At 29.9% G+C, this 26,998-nt stretch overlaps 1 protein-coding gene across 1 annotated transcript; it reads right to left on the minus strand.

The window, feature by feature from the left end:
- Positions 1 to 511: 511 nt before the first annotated feature.
- On the minus strand, positions 512 to 8,063 carry LOC142239283 (acyl-coenzyme A oxidase 1-like). The gene is made up of 6 exons (XM_075311066.1): positions 7,781 to 8,063; positions 4,352 to 4,757; positions 3,790 to 4,284; positions 1,179 to 1,284; positions 953 to 1,108; positions 512 to 892 (listed from the first exon to the last, which is right to left on the minus strand). Exons 1-6 carry the CDS (start codon positions 8,049 to 8,051, stop codon positions 632 to 634), a joined length of 1,695 nt encoding a protein of 564 aa, XP_075167181.1. The 5' UTR covers positions 8,052 to 8,063; the 3' UTR covers positions 512 to 631.
- Positions 8,064 to 26,998: the final 18,935 nt, after the last annotated feature.

The raw sequence follows: 26,998 nt of genomic DNA on the forward strand, positions 1-26,998 counted from the left end.
TGAAATTTTGACCAAATTTCGTATAGAAATTAAATTTTGACAAAATTTCCTATAGAAAAGAAATGTTGACAAAATTTCCTATAGGAAAGAAAGTTTGACAAGAATTCCTATAGAAATGAAATTTTGACAAAATTTCCTAAAGAAATAACATTTTGAGAAAATTTCCTATAGAAATTAAATTTTGAGAAAATTTCATATAGAAAGGAAATTTTCAGAAAATTTCTTATAGAAATGAAATTTTCTATAGAAATGAAATTTTGGTGTTGTTTTTGATTTCAGCTTTTGCTGCAAGTAGAGGATGCTGATGAGGAATGTGGTAATTCCGAAACGTGCGTCCATCCAACTATCTTGCAGTCTATAGGGCTTTGCCCAAATAAATTTGACAAACATTCTTTTCCTCTGTTGGTTAAGCTACACTTGTAGTTTAGTCAATGCAGGGTTTTAAACTGAAATCAAAAACAACAACAATGATTAAAGAAAAAAAACAACAACAGCAACAAAACAAAACGAATGAAAAAAATTAAATTTTAATAAAATTTCTTCTAGAAATGAATTTTTTACAATATTTCTTGGAAAATTTTAAGTAAAAAAAGAATCACCCAATTATGGATCATTTATATTAGGAACAATTTTACAAATTTGATTTCATAAATGGCTTCAAATGTGTATGGAAAACTTTTGGTACAGGTTCTTTATTTAGTGGACAGTTTTTAGCCTCCTCGAATATGCGTTCATACACATTGCCATCGTAAGCACCCAAAGTGGATAGAAGATTTCTATCATGAAAATCGAAGCCATCACAAATAGCTACTGCGTTCGGACGTATAGCTGCTAAAGCATCCTCCAGGCGCGTATGTAGGGAGCGTAATTGTTTATCGGAAACTTCGAAAATCTGGGAAATTTATAATATAATTCAATAATTTTTAGTATGAACAATTTTTGTTTTACGTACTCTCAAAATTTCATTCATATGACCCAAAACTAAATTCACGAGATATAATTCCAAAAGAGTTTTTAAAACTGCATTCAAATGTGGGTGTCTGGACTTAGAGCTAGGACCAGTAACTTCCTCGAAGAATGTCGAGGCTATAAAACAACGACCATAGAGCTAAAGAATAAAATGGTTGATAAATGTGATTTGAAAATCCCTTGACTATGGTCATACTCTATATGCTTACCTCCGCTGCTTGGGTTAATTCAATGCCAGTATTATTAAAAGCTTCGCCCAGGGTTTGGCCAGCCTTAATGCGTTCCGTAAAATTCTCCATGGCACGACGAGCTTTACTATAAAGTAATAAAATCGTATATTAAAGGTGCTCTCCACTAAGGAAATTAGTTTGTTGTGTAAACCAATCTAATTGGTACCTATTACGACTAAAAAAGGTTTCCCTCCGGAAGGTTTAAGGGTTATTTTCCTCTCGACAATTCATTAAAAAGCTCAATTTATTGGACTTTAAAATTAGCTGCTCAGTCTAAGGTACAAATGCCTGTTCCACTTAACTATCAAACAAACAGACACAAATATCTTAGCTCAGTTGATAACATAGGGTTTGCCACTGAACTAATAGGTACCTATTAAGACGACACTTTATTTAAAATGATTATCCATACCGGAAATTCATAATGAGTACCTTTAAAAATGTGAAATAAAACACACCTAATATTTACATAAACATAATTGGGACTTCTTTGCATTGCAATATATTCTACCACCAATATAACAGGTACCTATTACTTAACTGCCCGAATAATGCTGAGCTCAATCTCTTCTCTGCTCAGTATTTGCCATTCACTATACCTATTACGGCGGCATTTTATTTAATATGATTAACCATGCCGGAAAACTATAATGAAGACATATTAAAATCGTACTCTGTTTTTTCTACATGTAATAAATAAACGGACTTGGTACCTCTTTGCAGATTACCACGCATATAGAATTCTCTCTGAACGACTTTACTCGATAGTTAAGTAAAGTAGGATCAATGAAAGCTAAGCCCAAACCCTTTCGAATGAGCCCAGTCTCTATACCACACGCAGCTAAGCTTCAATTCTTTTCGCATGAACCTGGTCTCTATACCGCACCCTGTTTTCGGTTGTACAGTGGACCCCGTTGTAATAAAATATAAATGTACCTGGGACCTATTACGAAGGTACTCTAATATAGTAGATGTCCCTTCGAGAAAAACATACTGTTATGTTTGCACTCTCAGGATTTTATTTCATGCTTACTTGATATACCAACGAAATGTAATTTTGTAATGGGTACCTATTACAACACCATTTTTAGGTTTTGCACAGTATGCTCATAGTGAAAATATATTGAAAAAGTGCACTCATAGTAAAAATATATGTATATGCAAGGAAGATTGTTATACCTCCAAACTCGTAAGTACCTATTACGATTTGATTCTGGCTTGAATAAGCTCACGCCTTTTCGGGTGAAATTAGTCTCTATACCGCTAGCATCTTAGTTTTTTTTAATATATAGAAGCATGGAAGATTTTTATATATATTAGGAAGACACTCTAATTTATATAGGAGGTGTCCCTTCGAGCAAAACAAATGGACATGTTTAGCACCTCGGGATTCTTTTTCATACTGGCTTGGTACGAACTATAATTTTGTCATGGGTGCCTATTACAACACCACTATTAGTTTTTGCACAGTGGGCTCATAGTAGAAATATATTTACTTTTTCATGTTAGCCTGATACCGAAACAGACGATTAACGCCCAAATGCATGATATTTTTATTTACAATTAATTATTATTCGAGCTTTATGGACAAAGCAGATTAAGGTTAATTGTAAATTTAAATATATTAAAATAGTATTTTTCTATAAAATATAAACAAAATTTTCTATAGAAATAAAATTTTAACAAAATTTTCTATAGAAATAAGTTTTTAACAAAATTTTCTATAGAAATAAAATTTTGACAAAATTTTCTATAGAAATAAAATTTTGACAAAATTTTCTATAGAAATAAAATTTTGACAAAATTTTCTATAGAAATAAAATTTTCACAAAGTTTTCTATAGAAATAAAATTTTGACAAAATTTTCTATAGAAATAAATTTTTAACAAAATTTTCTATAGAAATAAAATTTTGACAAAATTTTATATAGAAATAAAATGTTAACAAAATTTTCTATAGACATAACTTTTTAACAAAATTTTCTATAGAAATAAGTTTTTAACAAAATTTTCTATAGAAATAAAATTTTGACAAAATTTTCTATAGAAATAAAATTTTGACAAAATTTTCTATAGAAATAAAATTTTGACAAAATTTTCTATAGAAATAAAATTTTGAAAAATTTTTCTATAGAAATAAAATTTTGACAAATTTTTCTATAGAAATAAAATTTTCGACAAAATTTTCTATATAAATAAAATTTTTGACAAAATTTTCTATAGAAATGATATGTCACAATGCTCTATATGAATAAAAATTTTGCAAAATAAAATTTTTTGTTTAAAAGTTTAAAATTTCTCCAAATATTGGTAGATTATTTTTGGCTCGAGTGTCAACACTGGTCTCTGTGCCGAACGCGTTTTAGTTTTTGCAATATAGATATATGCTTGGAAAATTGTTATACCATCAAACTCGTAAGTACCTATTACGTGGAAACTCTAACTAATATGGTCGCTTCGTGCAAAACAAAGAAATATGTGTAGCCCCTCGAGATTTTATTCTATGTTGGCTTGTTATACCAACAAACTATAATAATTTCGTCATGGATACCTATTGCGGCACCACTCTTTAAAATCTATGAAAAACTTACTTTCCAGCTGCACCCTGTAATATTTGAATAATATTCTCCCATGAACCAGTCCATTCTTGGGCAGCAGTTTCACACACATACTTTGCGCTAATAGCCACTGGTTTACCGGCTTCAGCTTGTTGGATGGATTTCATCAAAAATCGACCGACTTGCAAGAGCAGTACGGTATTTTCACCATCATAAGTACAACCCGCAGTGGAGGTTGTAAACAAGTTGCTCATATTTGAGGATGCCAAGTAGCCATGACCACCACAAGCCAAACGTAAACGATCTATACCGGAGGCCGAATCAGCAGTACACAATACCTTTAGAGCACACGACAAAGCATGGATTTCGGGAAGTCCTTCAAAACGATCATGGTTTATCTCTTCAACGGTTCGCCTATAAAGATAGAATAATTGTTCCGCTGCCAATTTGTTGGCTACAGCTGTAGCTATTTCGGGAAATACTTTCATTTGTTGGGTAACATGATCCATAATTTGCACCTCTGGGTCTCTGGAATGGTAAAAAAAAGGAAAATTGAAAACAACTTCTTTTTTACTCCTTAGGCTTATTAGGCTACTTAGGATTTATAGGTGATTGTTTCCTAACGGCCGAATAACGTGTAGCAATTGTTGCGGCTTTTGTCAATATCATGGTATGAGCTTTGGATAACCAACAACGTCCAAATACCAGGGGTAAATAATTCAATCCAGTTGTAGGGGTTTCTACATAAGTTCCATCGCGATGAACTTGGGCATAACGCATTAGCATATTCATACGGGGTATACGAACATTTTTCATTCCCAAATATCCATTATTAACACCGTAAAATCCAAATCTTTTACCCACATCTCCAACATCGATGCCCGGTAAGGGAACATGAGTCTCTTCGTCGCGCAATGGTACGATAAATAGGGCCACGCCTTTTTGTTCTTTATTAATATATAAATTTGCCATAACAATACTATAGTTACTGGCATGTCCCACTATAACAAAGGGGAGGAAAATTTATATGAAAAGATACAGATAAATAATAATATAATTTTTATATTGTTTTTGTATTAAAATGAATTTATCAGCAATTATGTACAAAGTACATTTAACGTACATTAGTACATGTACCTGCTGGCTGATATGAATTGCAAACCAATTTCTGGTTGCCATCATTTCTTAACCGCTCGTCTGACAGCTAAAATATGTTGTCATGAATACTCTATTTTGAGAGATAAAAAGTCATACTTTCCATTTCATTTTTGTATAATAATAAAAAATATTTAAAATGATAAAAAAATACATGTAACCTCTTAATGCCCACTGTATCTTTTAAGATACAACCAGAAAAAAAATTCTTACGTCTTAAAATTTTGACCGAATTCTACGATATCAAATGTGTTGCATACAAAACAGCGCTATTTCCAAAAAAAAATTTCCGGAAAATTTATGGCACTACTGAGTAATCTGCAGTCAAACTTTATAATCAAATTTTGACCAAAAATTCAAAAAACTACAAATTGAAATTTAAATAATATTTACCAGAGACAAAAGTATTATTGGTATAAAATCTCTGTAGTGTATAAATATCTCTATTCCAGTGTTGCCAGAAGTAGGGGAAGTTCCCTACATTTCGGTTTTTTCTAATATTTTGCGTCTTGTAGGAACTTTTTCGCTCAACGCAATTTGTATTTTTTTTACATTTTGGTGGCTCTAGAGGAGGAAATTAGAAGCCGGCAAGGCTTGATCTTTAACAATGTGCGACAACTACGGTTACCACTCGTGCCAAAAAAATCTGCCAAAATTTTAAGAAAATCTTACCACAAATCTACCAAAAAAATATTTCTATAGAAAATTTTGTCAAAATTTTATGTCTATAGAAAATTTTGACAAAATTTTATTTCTATAGAAAAAAATTGTCAAAATTTTTATTTCTATAGCAAAATTTTTCAAAATTTTATGTCTATAGAAAATTTTATCAAAATTGTATTTCTACAAAAAATTTTGTCAAAATTCTATTTCTATAGAAAATTTCGTCAATTTTTTTCTATAGAAAATTTTGTCAAAATTTTATTTCTATATAGAATTTTGTCAAAATTTTATTTCTATAAAAATTTTTGTCAAAATTTTATTTCTATAGAAAATTTTGTCTAAATTTTATTTCTATAGAAGAGTTTGTCATAATGTTATTTCTATAGAAAATTGTGTCAAAATTTTATTTCTATAGAAAATTTTGTCAAAATTTTATAACTATAGAAAAGTTTTCAAAATTTTATTTCTTTAGAAAATTTTGTCAAAATTTTATTTCTATAGAAATTTTTGTCAACATTTTATTTCTATAGAAAATTTTGTCAAAATTTTATTTCTATAGAAAATTTTGTCAAAATTTTATTTCTATAAAAATTTTGTCAAAATTTTATTTCTATAGAAAATTTTGTCAAAATTTTATTTCTATAGAAAATTTTGTCAAACTTTTATTTCTATAAAAATTTTGTCAAAATTTTATTTCTATAGAAAAATTTGTCAAAATTTAATTTCTATAAAAAATTTTGTCAAAATTTTATTTCTATAGATAATTTTGTCAAAATGTTATTTCTATAGAAAATTTTGTCAAAATTTTATTTCTATAAAATTGTTTTCCAAATTTTATTTCTATAGAAAATTTTGTCAAAATTTTATTTCTATAGAAAAATTTGTTAAAATTTTATTTCTATAAAAAATTTTGTCAAAATTATATTTCTATAGAAAATGTTGTCAAAATGTTATTTCTATAGAAAATTTTGTCAAAATTTTATTTCTATAAATTTTTTTTCCAAATTTTATTTCTATGGAAAATTTTGCAAAATTTTATTTCTATAGAAAATTTTCTCAAAAATTTATGTCTATAGAAAATTTTGTCAAAATTTTATGTCTATAGAAAATTTTATCAAAATTCTATTTCTATAGAAAATTTCGTCAATTTTTTTTTTCTATAGAAAATTTTGTCAAAACTGTATTTCTAACGAAAATTTTGTCAAAATTTTATTTCTGTAGAAAACTTTGTCAAAATTTTATTTCTATAGAAAATTTTGTCAAAATTTTATTTCTGTATAGAATTTTGTCAAAATCTTATTTCTGTAGAAAATTTTGTCAACATTTTATTTCTATATAGAATTTTGTCAAAATTTTATTTCTGTAGAAAATTTTGTCAAAAATGTATTTCTATAGAAAATTTTGTCAAAATTTTATTTCTATAGAAAATTTTGTCAAAATTTTATTTCTATAGAAAATTTTGTCAAAATTTTATTTCTATAGAAAATTTTGTCAAAATTTTATGTCTATAGAAAATTTTGTCAAAATTTTATGTCTATAGAAAATTTTTTCAAAATTTTATGTCTATAGAAAATTTTGTCAAAATTCTATTTCTATAGAAAATTTTGTAAATTTTTTTTCTGTAGAAAATTTTGTTAAAACTGTATTTCTATAGAAAATTTTGTCAAAATTGTATTTCTATAGATTTTTTTTTCAAAATTTTATTTCTATAGAAAAGTTTCTAAAAAAACTTTGTTTATAGAAATCTTTTCCAAAATTTTATTTCTATAGAAAATTTTGTCAAAATTTTATTTCTTTTTCTATAGAAAATTTTGTCAATTATAAGATAATAAAGCACATAGAACCATTTTTGTTTTGTAAATTTTGTTTAAATATTGTAGGGAAATTTTTTTTGGGAATGTATGGGAAAGTAGGAAACATTTTTTGTCCTTGTAACCGAAAATGTTCTATTCTATTAAATCTATTAAAATCAAATTGGTTATTTGTAAATAAAAAGTTAGTTTAATGCGCATTGTATTTTTTATAATACAACCGCTATTTTTTTCAAAAAAAAACATATTTTTTGCTCTTTTTGAAAAAAATGCACAAGATCACCGATTTTTTTCGGAGGAATCGGTGATCTTGTGCATTTAAGTGTTAAATAATTTTTACCACAAATATATGTCTTACGATTATCTTTATGATAAAAATTCTTTGTTTCGCTTACATCCTCCGGGCCAAAATTTGTATGCGGTAATCGTTGGTGTATTCAACACAAACTCATCTGTTTTTTGATCGAAATCTGCTCGTGTCTCCAAACCCCTTAAATAAGTGCCATGTCCAAGTTCAGTTTGACTATATGCCATAATAATTTCAAAATTTTCGACACGTTTGCCAATTTTTTCAATTTGTTCCTTAGTACCCATATTACGTATGGCATTCATTGTTAATGATATGTGAGCAATGAAAGGATTTCCAGCTGGCATTGCTCCCCACATATGGGCATCAAAAAAACCACTGAAAAAATAGGAAAATAGGAATTACTGCACAGAAAACATATAATAACAATATTTCCAATTGAAAACAAGTAAGGAAAGTCTAAAGTCGGGCGGGGCCGACTATATTATACCCTTCACCACTTTGTAGATCTAAATTTTCGATAACATATCACATCCGTCAAATGTGTTGGGGGCTATATATAAAGGTTTGTCCCATATACATACATTTAAATATCAATCGATCTGGACAGAATTTGCTAGACTTCTACAAAATCTATAGACTCAAAATTTAAGTCGGCTAATGCACTAGGGTGGAACACAATGTTAGTAAAAACAAGTATATACAGCAGTAAGTTCGGCCGGGCCGAACCTTAAATACCCACCACCATGAACCAAATATTAGGGTTTCCTTTGAAATTTCAGGAGGGCTTGAGGACTTGGGGACACTTCCCGAAGATAAATTTAAAGATTTCACCTATGAGGACTATATCAGATTCTGGATTTATAAGAACCATTTTTGTTTGAGTTTTAGAGGAATCATTAACATCTCTTGTAAGAGTGCAAGAAAATTATAAAATAACGTCTTGATTTGAAATCTTAAATCTGTAGATTTTCACCCGAGAAGTAAAATCTGGAAATTTTACATTGAGTTTCAAGCAATTTTCTCAAGAAGTGAAGTCGGTCTATATGGAGGCATTACCAAATGGACCGATAAAAACTTAATCCGATACACGTTTTTGTGAGTCTAAAATACCAGAATATTTACAATTTCAGGCAAATCGGATAAAAACTACGGTTTCTAGAAACCCAAGGAGTTAAATCGGGAGATCGTTCTTATGGGGGCTATACTAAAATATGGACCGATACTCACCGTTTTCGGCACACTTCCTTATGGGCCGAAAATACCTCTAGATTTCCAATTTCAGGCAAATTGGATAAAAACCTCAGATTCTAGAAGCCTAAGAAGTAAAATCGGGATATAGGTCTATATGGGGTTATACCAAAACATGGACCGATACTCACCATTTGTGGCACACCTCTTTATGGTCCTAAAATACCTATAAATTTCCAATTTCAGGCAAATTGTATATAAAGTACGGATTCTAGAAGCCCAAGAAGTAAAATCGGGAAATCGGTCTATATGGGGGCTATACCAAAATATGGACCGATACTCACCATTTTCGGCACACCTCTTTATGGTGCTAAAATACCTCTAGATTTCCAATTTCAGACAAATTGGATAAAAACTACGGTTTCTATAAGCCCAAGACCCCAAATCGGGAGATCGTTTTATATGGGGACCATACCAAAATATGGACCGATACTCACAATTTTTGGCACACGTATTTGTGGTCCTACAATACCTCTAGATTTCCAATTTCAGGTAAATTGAATAAAAACTGCGGTTTCTATAAGCCCAAGAAGTAAAATCGGGAAATCGGTCTATATGGGGGCTATACCAAAATATGGACCGATACTCACCATTTTCGGCACACCTCTTTATGGTGCTAAAATACCTCTAGATTTCCAATTTCAGACAAATTGGATAAAAACTACGGTTTCTATAAGCCCAAGACCCCAAATCGGGAGATCGTTTTATATGGGGACCATACCAAAACATGGGTCGATACTCACAATTTTTGGCACACGTATTTGTGGTCCTACAATACCTCTAGATTTCCAATTTCAGGTAAATTGAACAAAAACTGCGGTTTCTATAAGCCCAAGAAGTAAAATCGGGAGATCGGTATATATAAAGGGTGATTCTTTTGAGGTTAGGATTTTCATGCATTAGTATTTGACAGATCACGTGGGATTTCAGACATGGTGTCAAAGAGAAAGATGCTCAGTATGCTTTGACATTTCATCATGAATAGACTTACGATCTGCCACAACGTCGAATTTTCAGTGAATGGGCCCTAGAAAAGTTGGCAGAAAATCCGCTTTTTTATCGACAAATTTTGTTCAGCGATGAGGCTCATTTCTGGTTGAATGGCTACGTAAATAAGCAAAATTGCCGCATTTGGAGTGAAGAGCAACCAGAAGCCGTTCAAGAACTGCCCATGCATCCCGAAAAATGCACTGTTTGGTGTGGTTTGTACGCTGGTGGAATCATTGGACCGTATTTTTTCAAAGATGCTGTTGGACGCAACGTTACGGTGAATGGCGATCGCTATCGTTCGATGCTAACAAACTGTTTGTTGCCAAAAATGGAAGAACTGAACTTGGTTGACATGTGGTTTCAACAAGATGGCGCTACATGCCACACAGCTCGCGATTCTATGGCCATTTTGAGGGAAAACTTCGGAGAACAATTCATCTCAAGAAATGGACCGGTAAGTTGGCCACCAAGATCATGCGATTTGACGCCTTTAGACTATTTTTTGTGGGGCTACGTCAAGTCTAAAGTCTACAGAAATAAGCCAGCAACTATTCCAGCTTTGGAAGACAACATTTCCGAAGAAATTCGGGCTATTCCGGCCGAAATGCTCGAAAAAGTTGCCCAAAATTGGACTTTCCGAATGGACCACCTAAGACGCAGCCGCGGTCAACATTTAAATGAAATTATCTTCAAAAAGTAAATGTCATGGACCAATCTAACGTTTCAAATAAAGAACCGATGAGATTTTTATGCGTTTTTTAAAAAAAAAAAGTTATCAAGCTCTTAACAAATCACCCTTTATATGGGGACCATACCAAAACATGGGCCGATACTCACAATTTTTGTCACACGTATTTGTGGTCCTACAATACCTCTAGATTTCCAATTTCAGGTAAATTGAATAAAAACTGCGGTTTCTATAAGCCCAAGAAGTAAAAACGGGAGATCGTTTTTCCTAGGGGGGGCTATAGCCCCCCTAGCTAAAACTTTATATACTGAACTTATAGGTTCAACTAATGTTTTATTTCATAAAATTGAATAAAAAATAGACATCAAAATAACTCGACAATCAATTTATAATAAAGCAACTAAAAGTACCCTACGGGGAAATTGGTGCAAATTGCCACTGACGGATCTATTACAGAACTGGTACCTGTGCTCCAGTTAGTTGCAATTTTCACATTTAGTGAAATAAAATTATCAGAATAACCTTTTGTTCGACGTATTTCAAAAGTTTTTTTTTCATTTCGGGTTCGATTAGGAGCCCACATTGAAAGAGATTTCTAAGTGTTTGCCCGAGACTGGTTCCTGAGGTCCTGTTTATGGGTTGCTCCTGCTAAATTGTCCCAGGACGTGTCCTTTGGGGTGAGTCCAAGACGCGTCCTAAAATGTAAGTTTACTCCGTCAATGACAAACCCATGTTAAAGTGGACGGTCCCTTCCATACGTTTTGATCAGAACTGGGACTGGTCCACACACACCAGGGACTAGTCCTGTACCAGTTCTGAGGTTGATCCATTTCCCGTAGGGTAGTTCCACACTTTTCCCAGCAATAAATTGGGAGTTGTTCTAAAGGCACAACTTTAAAAGCACCTCCAAAAATGTCTTCACAAATAAGTTAACTATTTTAACTACACAGGAAGTTTTTTTTACTTCATTTTTTTTTTATATTTTAATGCGTAATTTTTTGTTTTCTTTTTTCAAATAGTTTAAAAAAAAGGTAAGAATAAATAAAATGGTACAAATTATTCAAATTTTGCCACAAAAATGCTAAATCCATTATAGAACAAGTAAGGAAAGTCTAAAGTCGGGCGGTACCGACTATATTATACCCTGCACCACTTTGTAGATCTAAATTTTCGATACCATATCACATCCGTCAAATGTGTTGGGGGCTATATATAAAGGTTTGTCCCAAATACATACATTTAAATATCACTCGATCTGGACGGAATTTGATATACTTCTACAAAATCTATAGACTCAAAATTTAAGTCGGCTAATGCACTAGGGTGGAACAGAATGTTAGTGCTCCATATTTATACCCTGCTCCACAGTGTGGAAACTTTTAAATCTGAAGCAGTTTTGAGGAAACTTCGCAAAAGTTTATTTATGATTTATCGCTCGATATATATGTATTAGAAGTTTAGGAAAATTAGAGTCATTTTTACAACTTTTCGACTTAGCAGTGGCGATTTTACAAGGAAAATGTTGGTATTTTGACCATTTTTGTCGAAATCAGAAAAACATATATATGGGCGCTATATCTAAATCTGAACCGATTTCAACTACATTTGGCACGCATAGCAACAATGCTAATTCTACTCGCTGTGTAAAATTTCAACTAAATCGGAGTTAAAAATTGGCCTCTGTGGTCATATGAGTGTAAATCGGGCGAAAACTATATATGGGAGATATATCTAAATATGAACCGATTTCAACCAAATTTGGCACGCATAGCTACAATGCTAATTCTACTCCCTGTGCAAAATTTCAACTAAATCGGAGCAAAAAATTGGCCTCTGTGGTCATATGAATATAAATCGGGCGAAAACTATAAATGGGAGATATATCTAAATCTGAACCGATTTCAACCAAATTTGGCACGCATAGCTACAATTATAATTCTACTCCCTATGCAAAATTTCAACCAAATTGGGGTAAAACTCTGGCTTATGGAACCGTATTAGTCCATATCGGGCGAAAGATATATATGGAAGCTATATCTAAATCTGAACCGATTTCAATAAAATTTGGCACACTTGACTATAGTACTAATTGTTCTTCTTGTGCAAAATTTTAAGCAAATTAGGGTAAAACTCTGGCTTCTGGGGCCATATAAGTCCATATCGGGCGAAATATATATATGGGAGCTATATCTAAATCTGAACCGATTTCTTCCAAAATCAATAGGGATCTATTCTGAGCCAAAACACATACTTGTGCCAAATTTGAAGTCGATTGGACTAAAACTGCGACCTAGACTTTGATTACAAAAATGTGTTCACGGACAGACGGACAGACGGACATGACTATATCGACTCAAGAGCCCACCCTGAGCATTTTTGCCAAAGACACCATGTGTCTATCTCGTCTACTTCTGGGTGTTGCAAACATATGCACTAACTTGTAATACCCTGTTCCACAGTGTGGAGCAGGGTATAAAAATCGATAATATTTGAAAATATTCAAGGGAAAACGTTTCAAACAAGCGTTAGAATGCATTAAAAATCATAAAAAAGTGTAAAAATTATTTATTTGGGAAAATATCACAAAATTTTTAATTCACATTCAAAACACTGAATTCGGATCACACCTTAAGAAGTGATGCAAATTCATTGCAACGGTTGTTGAAACGGCGGACATTCGTTCATCGCTTCTCCGCCAATTTTGTACCACTTCCAGACCCAAAAAGAACATTTTCACTTCTTTTTTGCCGACGCTTTTTTGCAGCATTATTAAGATATTAATTTATGAAAGAATAGTTTTAATATCAATTACTATTTTTTATTCAACTAAATCATAAGTTCAACCACAGCTTTATTTCATAAATATCAGACTTCTACCACAACCCAAGTAATTCGATTGTGCATGAAAGTCTTTAGTGCAACTTTGTGCGTTGTACGAGTATATACTTGTTTAATTTTTATAAAAATGTAAAATCGTAAATAGGTTTTCAAATTCTGGGGGGGCTAAAATTTTGCTGGGGGGGGGGTCTAAGCCCCCTCCCCAGAGGCCTTCCTACGCTTATGACTATAGATCGATATGGACCATACACTAGCGCAATGTACCAAATTTCACCACGTACCAAATTTCAACCGGATCGGATGAATTTTGTTCCTCCAAGAGCTCCGGAGGTCTAATGTGGGGATCGGGTTAAATGGGGGTTACATATAATAAAGACCGGTATGGACCAATTCCTGCATGGTTGTTAGAGATCATATACTAACACCACGTACCAAATTTCATCAGGATCGGGTGAACTTTGCTCTTCCAAGGGGCTCCGGAGGTCAAATCTGGGGATCGGTTTAGATGGGTGCTACATATAATTATGGACCGATGTGAACCAATTTTTGCATAGTTGTTAAAGACCATGTACTTACACCATGTACAAAATTTCAGCCGGATCGGATGAAATTTGCTTCTCTTAGAGGCTCCGCAAGCCAAATCTAGGGATCGGTTTATATGGAGGCTATATATAATTATGGACCGATATGGACCAATTTTTGCATGGTTATTAAATACCATATAGTAACACCATGAACCAAATTTCAGCTGGATCGGATGAATTTTGCTTCTCTTAGAGGCTCCGCAAACCAAATCTGGGGATCGGTTTATTTGGGGCCTATATATAAGGACCGATGTAGACCAATTTTTGTATGGTTGTTACAGACCATATACTAACACCATGTACCAAATTTCAACGGGATCGGATGAATTTTGCTCCTCCAAGAGGCTCCGCAAGCCAAATCTGAGCGTCGGTTTATATGGGGGCTATACGTAAAAGTGGTCCGATATGGCCCATTTGCAATAACATCCAACCTACATCAATAACAACTACTTGTGCCAAGTTTCAAGTCGATAGCTTGTTTCGTTCGGAAGTTAGCGTGATTTCAACAGACGGACGGAGGGACATGTTAGATCGACTCAGAATTTCACCACGACCAAGAATATATATACTTTATGGGGTCGTAGAGGATTATTTCGATGTGTTACAAACGGAATGACAAAGTTAGTATACCCCTATGGGGCAGGGTATAATTAATTGGATCAATTAATTTCGCGATTGAATCAGAAAAAAAATATTTGTGGGTTCGTTTTTCAATTGAATCAATTAAAAAAAAATATTGGATTCCAATTTAATTGAGTTCTTCGATGACAATTAATTAAAGTTTTCATTGAATCAATTAAAAATTCATTCATAGTGTGCAAAAAATAATTATTGTTTTACTCAAAAATACTTTTTCCGTCTGATTAATTCTGTGGCAGATATAGCATAGTTTTCGTAATTGAAGAAATTAAGTGGATTAATTTCACTTAAAAAATAAGCAAATATAGAAATTAATATGCAGACAAAATATAACAAAAATATTTCAAATTAAAAAAAAATGTATATTGAAACTGAAAACTTAATCAATTAATCAATTAAAAAATTAATTAGAAAAAGTTTTAATTGAAAGTTTAAAAAATTAAATTTTGAGTCAAGTATAATTTTTCTGTCTGAGTAATTCTTAGACAGATTTAGGGAGCCACCGTGGTGCAATGGTTAGCATGCCCGCCTTGCATACACAAGGTCGTGGGTTCGATTCCTGCTACGACCGAACACCAAAAAGTTTTTCAGCGGTGGATTATCCCACCTCAGTAATGCTGGTGACATTTCTGAGGGTTTCAAAGCTTCTCTAAGTGGTTTCACTACAATGTTGATCGCCGTTCGGACTCGGCTATAAAAAGGAGGTCCCTTGTCATTGAGCTTAACATGGAATCGGGCAGCACTCAGTGATAAGAGAGAAGTTCACCAATGTGGTATCACAATGGACTGAATAGTCTAAGTGAGCCTGATACATCGGGCTGCCACCTAACCTAACCTAGACAGATTTAAGAAGAAATTTCACTTAATTTCGCGGTTAAAACAGAAATCAATTTTTTATTTGTGTACACTGTAAAATAGACTTCGTATACTGGTTGCCAACGTTTAACAAATTAATTAAACAAATTAAGTAAACTTAATTAAAATACATTACATTAATTATGTTTTATTTAATTCAAATTTTAATTTAAATTCGTATTGATATTCTTTGGACTTACGGAAAGATATCGGTGCCACCTGGATTTAATTGATTCTGTAATTTACGCAATTTCTTTGCAAGCCTTACAGCATCTTTTACAGCTTCGGAAAATAGATCATCATGAGATAAATTCAATGTTTTAAACATGCTCTCTCCTTCCATATCAGCAAACACAGAAGATTCTAAAATAAATGGAAAAATTAAAATTATTGCCGATGGCAAGACTTCTTTACATTGTCTACTAAATTGTAAGTTAGGCCATACGAGTCTATGTTAGATCTCAGAGAATGAATATGATGACCTCCTAGAGGAAAATGTTATTTTTGGACGGTGGGCATGTAAAATGTTTCGACGACCGTGTTATGTTTGGCGAGAAAACACCATTTCTGCGGCAAAAATTTTGTTTTCTCCCCCCATCCAAAATAACACTGCGTAAAAAGACGTGTCCATAAATAATTATCAAACGATCTGAACCAAATTTCCATTGATTTGATTGCACCCTAAAAAACTCGCTTCTGTAACATATACTCCAAACACATTTTTCTTCAAGCATATATATTTTCAAGATTGGTCCAAACAAAATATTGTTTGTATTATATTATTATGTTTCACCTTAGGGCATACACTAGTAGAAACAAGTATATATACGGCCGTAAGTTCGGCCAGGCCGAATCTTATATAACCTCCACCATGGATTGCGTAGAAACTTCTACGAAAGACTATCATCCACAATCGAATTAATTGGGTTGTGGTATCTTAAAACTTCTTAACATTAGACAAAAAAGGTATGTATAGGTAAGTCTACAAATAATTACGAATCGATATAGACTTTTGCACGGTACGTAGAGAGCCAGAATTGAAATATGGGGGTCGCTTATATGTGGGCTATATACAATTATGAACTTGATATGGACCAATTTTTGTGTGATTGTGGATCTATTTATCTGAGGGCTCTATATAATTATAGACCGATATGGACCTAGTTAGGCATGGTTGTTAACGGCCATATACTAGCACAATGTACCAAATTTCAACTGACTCCAAATCTCAGGATCGGTTTATATGGGGGCTATATATGATTATGGACTGATATGGACCACTATTGGCATGGTTGTTAAATATCATATACTAACATCACGTACCAAATTTAAACCGAATCGGATGAATTTTGCTCTTCCAACGGGCTCCGAAGGTCAAATCTGGGGATCGGTTTATATGGGGGACCGATATGGACCGATTTCGACCAATTTTTGCATGGGTGTTTGAGGCCATATATTAACACCACGTACCAAATTTCAATCGAATCGGTTGAATTTTGCTCTTCCACGAGGCTCCGGAGGTCAAATCTGGTGATCGGATTATATTTGGGCTATATATAATTATGGACCGATGTTGCGTGGTTGTTAGAGACCATATACTAACACCATGTACCAAATTTCAGCCGGATCAGCAAGCCAAATCGGGATCAGCAAGCCAAATCGGGGGATCGGTTTATTGTTAAACCAGTAAGGAAAGTCTAAAGTCGGGCGGGGCCGACTATATTATACCCTGCACCACTTTGTAGATCTAAATTTTCGATACCATATCACATCCGTCAAATGTGTTGGGGGCTATATATAAAGGTTTGTCCCAAATACATACATTTAAATATCACTCGATCTGGAAGAATTTGATAGACTTCTACAAAATCTATAGACTCAAAATTTAAGTCGGCTAATGCACTAGGGTGGAACACAATGTTAGTAAAAAAATATGGGAAACGTTTAAATCTGAAGCAATTTTAAGGAAACTTCGAAAAAGTTTATTTATGATTTATCGCTCGATATATATGTATTAGAAGTTTAGGAAAATTAGAGTAATTTTTACAACTTTTCGACTAAGCAGTGGCGATTTTACAAGGAAAATGTTGGTATTTTGACCATTTTTGTCGAAATCAGAAAAACATATATATGGGAGCTATATCTAAATCTGAACCGATTTCAACCAAATTTGGCACGCATAGCTACAATGCTAATTCTACTCCCTGTGCAAAATTTCAACTAAATCGGAGTTAAAAATTGGCCTCTGTGGTCATATGAGTGTAAATCGGGCGAAAGCTTTATATGGGAGATATATCCAAATCTGAACCGATTTCAAGCAAATTTGGCACGCATAGTTACAACGATAATTCTACTCTCTATGCAAAATTTCAATTAAATCGGAGCAAAAAATTGGCCTCTGTGGGGAAATGAGTGTAAATCGGGCGAAAGCTATATATGGGAGCTATATCTAAATCTGAACCGATTTTGCTGATATTTTGCAAGTTTTTCGAAACTCATAAAATATTCGGATGTACGGAATTTGAGGAAGATCGGTTGATATACACGCCAATTATGACCAGATCGGTGAAAAACATATATGGCAGCTATATCTAAATCTGAACCGAAATCAATGGGGATCGTCTTTGAGCCGAAACAGGACCCTATACCAAATTTTAGGACAATCGGACTAAAACTGCGAGGTGTACTTTGCACACAAAAATACATCAACAGACAGACAGACAGACAGACAGACGGACAGACGGACAGACAGACAGACGGACATCGCTAAATCGACTCAGAATTTAATTCTAAGCCGATCCGTATACTAAAAGGTTGGTCTATGATTACTCCTTCTTGGCGTTACATACAAATGCACAAACTTATTATACCCTGTACCACAGTAGTGGTGAAGGGTATAAAAATTTAAGCATTCGATCCTTCATAGAGTTGGGTAAGTTCTTCAGCATGGGGTATGAAATCCTGTCTAGACCAGGAGTTTTATCTTTAGCTTTTTTCAAAACTGAACAAAGTTCATTTTCGTTAAAATTATCCTCCATTATCATTGCTTGAGGGCTAGGAGTGTAGGTAACCTTGTATTGTAACATATTCTGTTTCGATTGCTGAAAAGCCTGGGAGAATTTGGAATCTGTGGAGTTCTCGGACCAAAATCGCGCAAATTCGTTTGCGATATCAAGGGCTTCCGTAAGATTGTTCAGAGGGTCAGTATGGGAAGCAATGCAGTGTATGGTTAGGTTAGGTTAGGTGGCAGCCCGATGTATCGGGCTCACTTAGACTATTCAGTCCATTGTGATACCACATTGGTGAACTTCTCTCTTATCATTGAGTGCTGCCCGATTCCATGTTAAGCTCAATGACAAGGGACCTCCTTTTTATAGCCGAGTCCGAAAGGCATTCCACATTACAGTGAAACCACTTTGAGAAGTTTTGAAACCCTCAGAAATGTCACCAGCATTACTGAGGTGGGATAATCCTCCGCTGAAAAACTTTTTGGTGTTCGGTCGAAGCAGGAATCGAACCCACGACCTTGTGTATGCAAGGCGGGCATGCTAACCATTGCACCACGGTGGCTCCACGGTGCAGTGTATGGAATGGCTGGTTTTGTAACCAGTAAATTTCCGAATATTGTCCCAGATCGTTTGGGGATTAGTGGTCGGTGTTATTCTTGATGTAAAGTTATAAATTGATTGGCGTTTTGAATTTTTGATTGCTCTTTTTAGTTTTGAATTAGCTTTCTTATAATTCAATAAATTATCTGAAGACATGTTTCTCCTAAAGCAATACCAAAGTCTGTTTTTCTCTTTCTTGAGAGATTCAAGTTCCTTGTTCCACCAAGGTACTTTATGGTGACCTCGAGGGTGAACTTGGGGAATTGAATTATTAGCTGCCTCAACTATGATTTTCTTTATATTCGCCGCCTCCTTGTTAATATTGGAGATATGTATATGCTTTCGTTCATATTTAGCACATAGTTCCTTAAAATTGGGCCAGTTAGCTTTCATAGTTAGAAAATGGGGTTTGGCTCTCTTTGAATTTGGAATAGTATGATTTGAGTCTTGGCAAAACAAATTATTATTATTTTATCTCACAATATAGTTCATTCTTGTCTCGCACTATCATCTTACTTACCCACGTAGCGTTTTATTTTCAATTTTTCTTGGCCACCATGCCACCAAATGGCAAAATCTTCAATATTAAATGTTGCATTGATTCTCTCTTTTCGGATATCTGGATTAATTGTTTGTGGTATCAGACTCATTCCGTCGATTAAGAGCTTACAGTGAATTTATCTAGATCTAAACTTCAACTAAATACCTGAAAATTGTGAATTTATGTTTGAATAACATATTGAATTTTTCAAAAACACTCCAGCTGTGCAAAATATTTCTGTGTTTATTTATTAGAAATATAAACTAGGGCTTAATATTAGCTATTAAATTAAAGTTTAAGGTCAACTATGCTTGAGCAAGATAATAATTAATATATTTTACGTGGGATCAAATGTCGAATTTTTGTAATCGCCAACATTTAGATTTGTTCACAAAAGTGTTTTCATCGCATTTTCATGATTTTATAATCCGTCTATGTACCAGGAATGATAAAAAGCTGTTTTGAAACTGTACTAAATCAGCTTTTTTAAAGCAAAACGTATTTTTTTTTTTCAATTTGGATAATGCCTTTTCCTTTTTGCTTATGAAGTTCCACTATGACAAAATGATCAACATGCACAGTAGCCACTCGACCAATAAATAATCTACCAATATTTGGAGAAAATATTGCCAAAAAACTACCAAACAAAGAAATCTTATATATAGGAAATTTTGTCAAAATTTTATTTCTATAGAAAAAGTTCTCAACATTTTATTTATATAGAAAATTTTATCAAAATTTTATTTTTTAGAAAATTCTGTCAAAATTTCAGTTCTATAGAAAATTTTGTCACAATGTTATTTCTATAGAAAATTTTATCGAAATTTTATTTCTATAGAAAATTTTGTCGAAATTTTAGTTCTATAGAAACTTTTAGTTCTATAGAAAATTTTTTCAAACTTTTATTTCTTAGATTTTTTTTCAAAATTTATATCTATAGAAAATGTTGCCAAAATTTTATTTCTAGAGAAAATTTTGTCAATTTGTCACAGAAAAAAATATCACGAAAATTTTTCAAATTCAAATTTTAATTGAGTTAAAAAACAAAATTTTTTATTTGAAACAAAAATCAACCAAAAAAATTAGTTGTATCAATTAATTTTTTGAATCATTGGATCAATTAATTTTTTTAATTGACTGATTGATACTACCATTTCTGTGATTGAAGACAGTTCAATTAAAAATTAATTGGATCAATTAATTCGTGATTGAAAACAAAAAATATTCGTTTTTTGTGTATAAAAACATTATTTATTTTATCTCACAATATAATTCATTCTTGTCTCGCACTATCATCTTACTTACCCACATAGCGTTTTATTTTCAATTTTTCTTGGCCACCATGTCGCCAAATGTGAATTTATCTAAACTTCAAAATTTATATCTATAGAAAATTTTGTCAAAATTTTATTTCTATAGAATAGTTTCTCAAAGGTTAATGTCTATAGAAAATTTCATCAATATTTTATTTATATAGAAAATTTTGTCTAAATTTTATTTCTATCGACAATTTTTTCAACATTTTATTTATTTAGAAAATTTTGTCAAAAATTTATTTTTATTAAAAATTTTGTCAAAATTTTAGTTCTACAGGATATTTTGTCAAAATTTTAGTTCTATAGAAGGTTTTGACAAAATTTCGTCATTTTTTCTATAGGAAATTTTGCACAAATTTTATTTCTATAGAAAATTTTGCACAAATTTTATTTCTATAGAAAATTTTGTCAAAATTTTAGTTCTACAGCAAATTTTGTCAAAATTTTAGCTCTGTAGAAAGTTTTGTCAAAATTTTTTTTTTATAGAAAAATTTTATCAAACTTTTTTTTGTGGAAAATGTTGTCAAAATTTTATTTCTATATAAAATTTTGTTCGAATTTAATGTCTATAGAAAATTTTGTCAAAATTTTATTTCTATAGAAAATTTTATTTCTATAGAAAATTTTGTCAAAATTTATTTCTATAGAAAATTTTGTCAACATATTATTTCTATAGATAAATTTGTCAACATTTTATTTCTATAGACAAGTTTATTTCTATAGAAAATTTTATCTAATTTTTATTTCTATAGAAATTTTTTTTCAAAATTTGTATTTATATAAAATTTTGTCAAAACATTCTTTTTATTAAAAATGTTGTCAAAATGTTTATTCTACAGAATATTTTATCAAAATTTTAGTTCTATAGAAGGTTTTGACATAATTTCGTCATCTTTTTCTATAGAAAATTTTGTCAAAATTTTATTTCTATAGGAAATTTTATTTCTATAGAAAATTTTTAAAAATTTTAGGTCTATAGAAAGTTTTGTCAAAATGTCTTTATTTTTTATAGAAAAATTTGTCAAATTTTTATTTCTATAGGAAATTTTGCCAAAATTTTAGTTCTATAGAAAATTTTGTCAAAATTTTATTTGTATCGAAAATTTGGTAAAAATTTTATTTCTATAGAAAATTTGTTCAAAATTTTATTTCTATAGAAAATTTTTTCAAAATTTTATTTTATTTGTCAATATTTTATTTCTATGGAAAATTTTGTCAAAATTTTATTTCTATAAAAAGTTTTGTCAAAATTTTATTTCTATAGACGATTTTGTCAAAATTTTATTTCTATAGACAAGTTTATTTCTATAGAAAATTTTGTCAAAATTTTATTTCTATAGACAATTTTGTCAAAATTTTATTTCTATAGAAAATTTTGTCAAATTTGTATTTCTATAGGAAAATGTGTCAACACTTTATTTCTTAAAAAATTTTGTCCAAATTTTATTTCTATAGAAAATTTTGTCAAAATTTTATTTCTATAGAAAATTTTGTCAACATTTTATTTCTATAGATAAATTTGTCAACATTTACATTTGTCAACATTTATTTCTATAGAAAATTTTGTCAAAATTTTATATCTATAGAAAATTTTATCTAATTTTTATTTCTATAGAAATTTTGTCCAAATTTTATTTCTATAGAAAATTTTGTCCAAATTTTATTTCTATAGAAAATTTTGTCAATATTTTATTTCTATAGATAAATTTGTCAACATTTTATTTCTATAGACAAGTTTATTTCTATAGAAAATCTTGTCAAAATTTTATTTCTATAGAAAATTTTGTCTAAATTTTATTTCTATAGAAAATTTTTTCAAAATTTATATTTATATAAAATTTTGGCAAAACTTTATTTTTATTAAAAATTTTGTCAAAATTTTTGTTCTACAGAATATTTTGTCAAAATTTTAGTTCTATAGAAGGTTTTGACATAATTTCGTCATTTTTTCCATAGGAAATTTTGTCAAAATTCTATTTCTATAGGAAATTTTATTTCTATGGAAAATTTTGTCAAAATTTTAGTTCTATAGAAAATTTTGTCAAAATTTTAGTTCTACAGAAAATATTGTCAAAATTTTAGATCTATAGAAAGTTTTGTCAATTTATTTCTTTATTTTTTATAGAAAAATTTTTCAACATTTTATTTCTATAGGAAAATTTGCCAAAATTTTAGTTCTATAGAAAATGTTGTTCAAATTTTATTTCTATCGAAAATTTGGTCAAAATTTTATTTCTATAGAAAATTTGTTCAAAATTTTATTTCTATAGAACATTTTGTCAAACTTTTACTTGTATGGAAAATATTGTCAAAATTGTATTTGTATAGAAAATTTTGTCAAACTTTTATTTCTATAGAAAATTGTCAAACTTTTATTTCTTAGAATTTTTTTTTCAAAATTTATATCTATAGAAAATTTTGTCAAAATTTTATTTTGTCAAAATTTTATTTCTGGAGAAAATTTTGTCAAAATTTTATTTCTGGAGAAAATTTTGTCAATTTGTCACAGAAAAAAATATCACGAAAATTTTTCAAATTCAAATTTTAATTGAGTTAAAAAACAAATTTTTTATTTGAAACAAAAATCAACCAAAAATATTAGTTGTATCAATTAATTTTTTGAATCATTGGATCAATTAATTTTTTTAATTGACTTTGGTGATTGATACTACCATTTCTGTGATTGAAGACAGTTCAATTAAAAATTAATTGGATCAATTAATTCGTGATTGAAAACAAAAAATATTCGTTTTTTTTTTGTGTAGAAAAACATTATTTATTTTATCTCACAATATAATTCATTCTTGTCTCGCACTATCATCTTACTTACCCACATAGCGTTTTATTTTCAATTTTTCTTGGCCACCATGTCGCCAAATGTGAATTTATCTAAACTTCAAAATTTATATCTATAGAAAATTTTGTCAAAATTTTATTTCTATAGAAAATTTTGTCAAAATTTTATTTCTATAGAATAGTTTCTCAAAGGTTAATGTCTATAGAAAATTTCATCAATATTTTATTTATATAGAAAATTTTGTCAAAAATTTATTTTTATTAAAAATTTTGTCAAAATTTTAGTCCTACAGGATATTTTGTCAAAATTTTAGTTCTGTAGAAGGTTTTGACAAAATTTCGTCATTTTTTCTATAGAAAATTTTGCACAAATTTTATTTCTATAGAAAATTTTGTCAAAATTTTAGTTCTACAGCAAATTTTGTCAAAATTTTAGCTCTGTAGAAAGTTTTGTCAAAATTTCGTTATTTTTTTTTTATAGAAAAATTTTATCAAACTTTTTTTTGTGGAAAATGTTGTCAAAATTTTATTTCTATATAAAATTTTGTTCGAATTTAATGTCTATAGAAAATTTTGTCAAAATTTTATTTCTATAGAAAATTTTGACAAAATTTTATTTCTATAGATAAATTTTTCAAAATTTTATTTCTATAGAAAATTTTGTCAACATTTTATTTCTATAGACAATTTTGTCAAAATTTTATTTCTATAGACAATTTTGTCGAAATTTTATTTCTATAGAAAATTTTGTCAAAATTGAATTTCTATAGAAAAATTTGTCAACACTTTATTTCTTAAAAAATTTTGTCCAAATTTTATTTCTATAGAAAATTTTGTCAAAATTTATTTCTATAGAAAATTTTGTCAACATATTATTTCTATAGATAAATTTGTCAACATTTTATTTCTATAGACAAGTTTATTTCTATAGAAAATTTTATCTAATTTTTATTTCTATAGAAATTTTTTTTCAAAATTTGTATTTATATAAAATTTTGTCAAAACATTCTTTTTATTAAAAATGTTGTCAAAATGTTTATTCTACAGAATATTTTATCAAAATTTTAGTTCTATAGAAGGTTTTGACATAATTTCGTCATCTTTTTCTATAGAAAATTTTGTCAAAATTTTATTTCTATAGGAAATTTTATTTCTATAGAAAATTTTTAAAAATTTTAGGTCTATAGAAAGTTTTGTCAAAATGTCTTTATTTTTTATAGAAAAATTTGTCAAATTTTTATTTCTATAGGAAATTTTGCCAAAATTTTAGTTCTATAGAAAATTTTGTCAAAATTTTATTTGTATCGAAAATTTGGTAAAAATTTTATTTCTATAGAAAATTTGTTCAAAATTTTATTTCTATAGAAAATTTTTTCAAAATTTTATTTTATTTGTCAATATTTTATTTCTATGGAAAATTTTGTCAAAATTTTATTTCTATAAAAAGTTTTGTCAAAATTTTATTTCTATAGACGATTTTGTCAAAATTTTATTTCTATAGACAAGTTTATTTCTATAGAAAATTTTGTCAAAATTTTATTTCTATAGAAAATTTTTTCAAAATTTTATTTTATTTGTCAATATTTTATTTCTATAGACAATTTTGTCAAAATTTTATTTCTATAGAAAATTTTGTCAAATTTGTATTTCTATAGGAAAATGTGTCAACACTTTATTTCTTAAAAAATTTTGTCCAAATTTTATTTCTATAGAAAATTTTGTCAAAATTTTATTTCTATAGAAAATTTTGTCAACATTTTATTTCTATAGATAAATTTGTCAACATTTACATTTGTCAACATTTATTTCTATAGAAAATTTTGTCAAAATTTTATATCTATAGAAAATTTTATCTAATTTTTATTTCTATAGAAATTTTGTCCAAATTTTATTTCTATAGAAAATTTTGTCCAAATTTTATTTCTATAGAAAATTTTGTCAATATTTTATTTCTATAGATAAATTTGTCAACATTTTATTTCTATAGACAAGTTTATTTCTATAGAAAATCTTGTCAAAATTTTATTTCTATAGAAAATTTTGTCTAAATTTTATTTCTATAGAAAATTTTTTCAAAATTTATATTTATATAAAATTTTGGCAAAACTTTATTTTTATTAAAAATTTTGTCAAAATTTTTGTTCTACAGAATATTTTGTCAAAATTTTAGTTCTATAGAAGGTTTTGACATAATTTCGTCATTTTTTCCATAGGAAATTTTGTCAAAATTCTATTTCTATAGGAAATTTTATTTCTATGGAAAATTTTGTCAAAATTTTAGTTCTATAGAAAATTTTGTCAAAATTTTAGTTCTACAGAAAATATTGTCAAAATTTTAGATCTATAGAAAGTTTTGTCAATTTATTTCTTTATTTTTTATAGAAAAATTTTTCAACATTTTATTTCTATAGGAAAATTTGCCAAAATTTTAGTTCTATAGAAAATGTTGTCCAAATTTTATTTCTATCGAAAATTTGGTCAAAATTTTATTTCTATAGAAAATTTGTTCAAAATTTTTTTTCTATAGAACATTTTGTCAAACTTTTACTTGTATGGAAAATATTGTCAAAATTGTATTTGTATAGAAAATTTTGTCAAACTTTTATTTCTATAGAAAATTTATGAAGTACCTACCTCCTAGTTGGAGAGAAATATTTTGCAAAATCTACCAAAAAGTCAGGAATTCTACCAATCTACCAAACAGTAAAAAATCTGCCATTTGTGACGGAATTCTATCAACTGTGACAACCGTGTTCAAAATTGTGTATAACGTCCATAAAAAGCGACCCCCATATCACAATTCTGGCTCTCTAATTACCGCGTAAAAGTTCATATCGGTTCGTAATTATTTGTAGACTTCCCTATATAAATCTGCCAAGATGTGAACGTATGTATTTAATCGGCCGTTTAATATATACCCGTATGGACTAACTTACAACTAAGAAGACGGTGTTAAGAAATTTTAAGGTACCTTGCCATCGGCAAGTGTTACCGCAAACCAAGAAATTCGATTGTGGATGACAGTCTTCTACGCAATCCATGGTGGAGGGTACATAAGATTCGGCCTGGCCGACCTTACGGCCGTATATACTTTTTTGTTGGTAAAATATCACAACACCATATGGTATGACACAGTGTGATTGTTAGCACTGGAGATATGCGTCTCCAGCGATATCAATTGATAAAATACGAAAAGACTG

This window comes from Haematobia irritans, chromosome 5 (assembly GCF_050003625.1).
Source record: "Haematobia irritans isolate KBUSLIRL chromosome 5, ASM5000362v1, whole genome shotgun sequence".
Lineage (NCBI taxonomy): Eukaryota > Metazoa > Arthropoda > Insecta > Diptera > Muscidae > Haematobia > Haematobia irritans.

Coding starts and splice junctions, on each gene's coding strand:
- LOC142239283 (XM_075311066.1), bottom strand. CDS start 8,051: ATGTGGGGAGCAATGCCAGCTGGAAATCCTTTCATTGCTCACATATCA. Junction 1,285..3,789: donor TTACAGGGTGCAGCTGGAAA/GTAAGTTTTTCA, acceptor ATTACTTTATAG/TAAAGCTCGTCGTGCCATGG. Junction 1,109..1,178: donor AATTAACCCAAGCAGCGGAG/GTAAGCATATAG, acceptor TTTATTCTTTAG/CTCTATGGTCGTTGTTTTAT.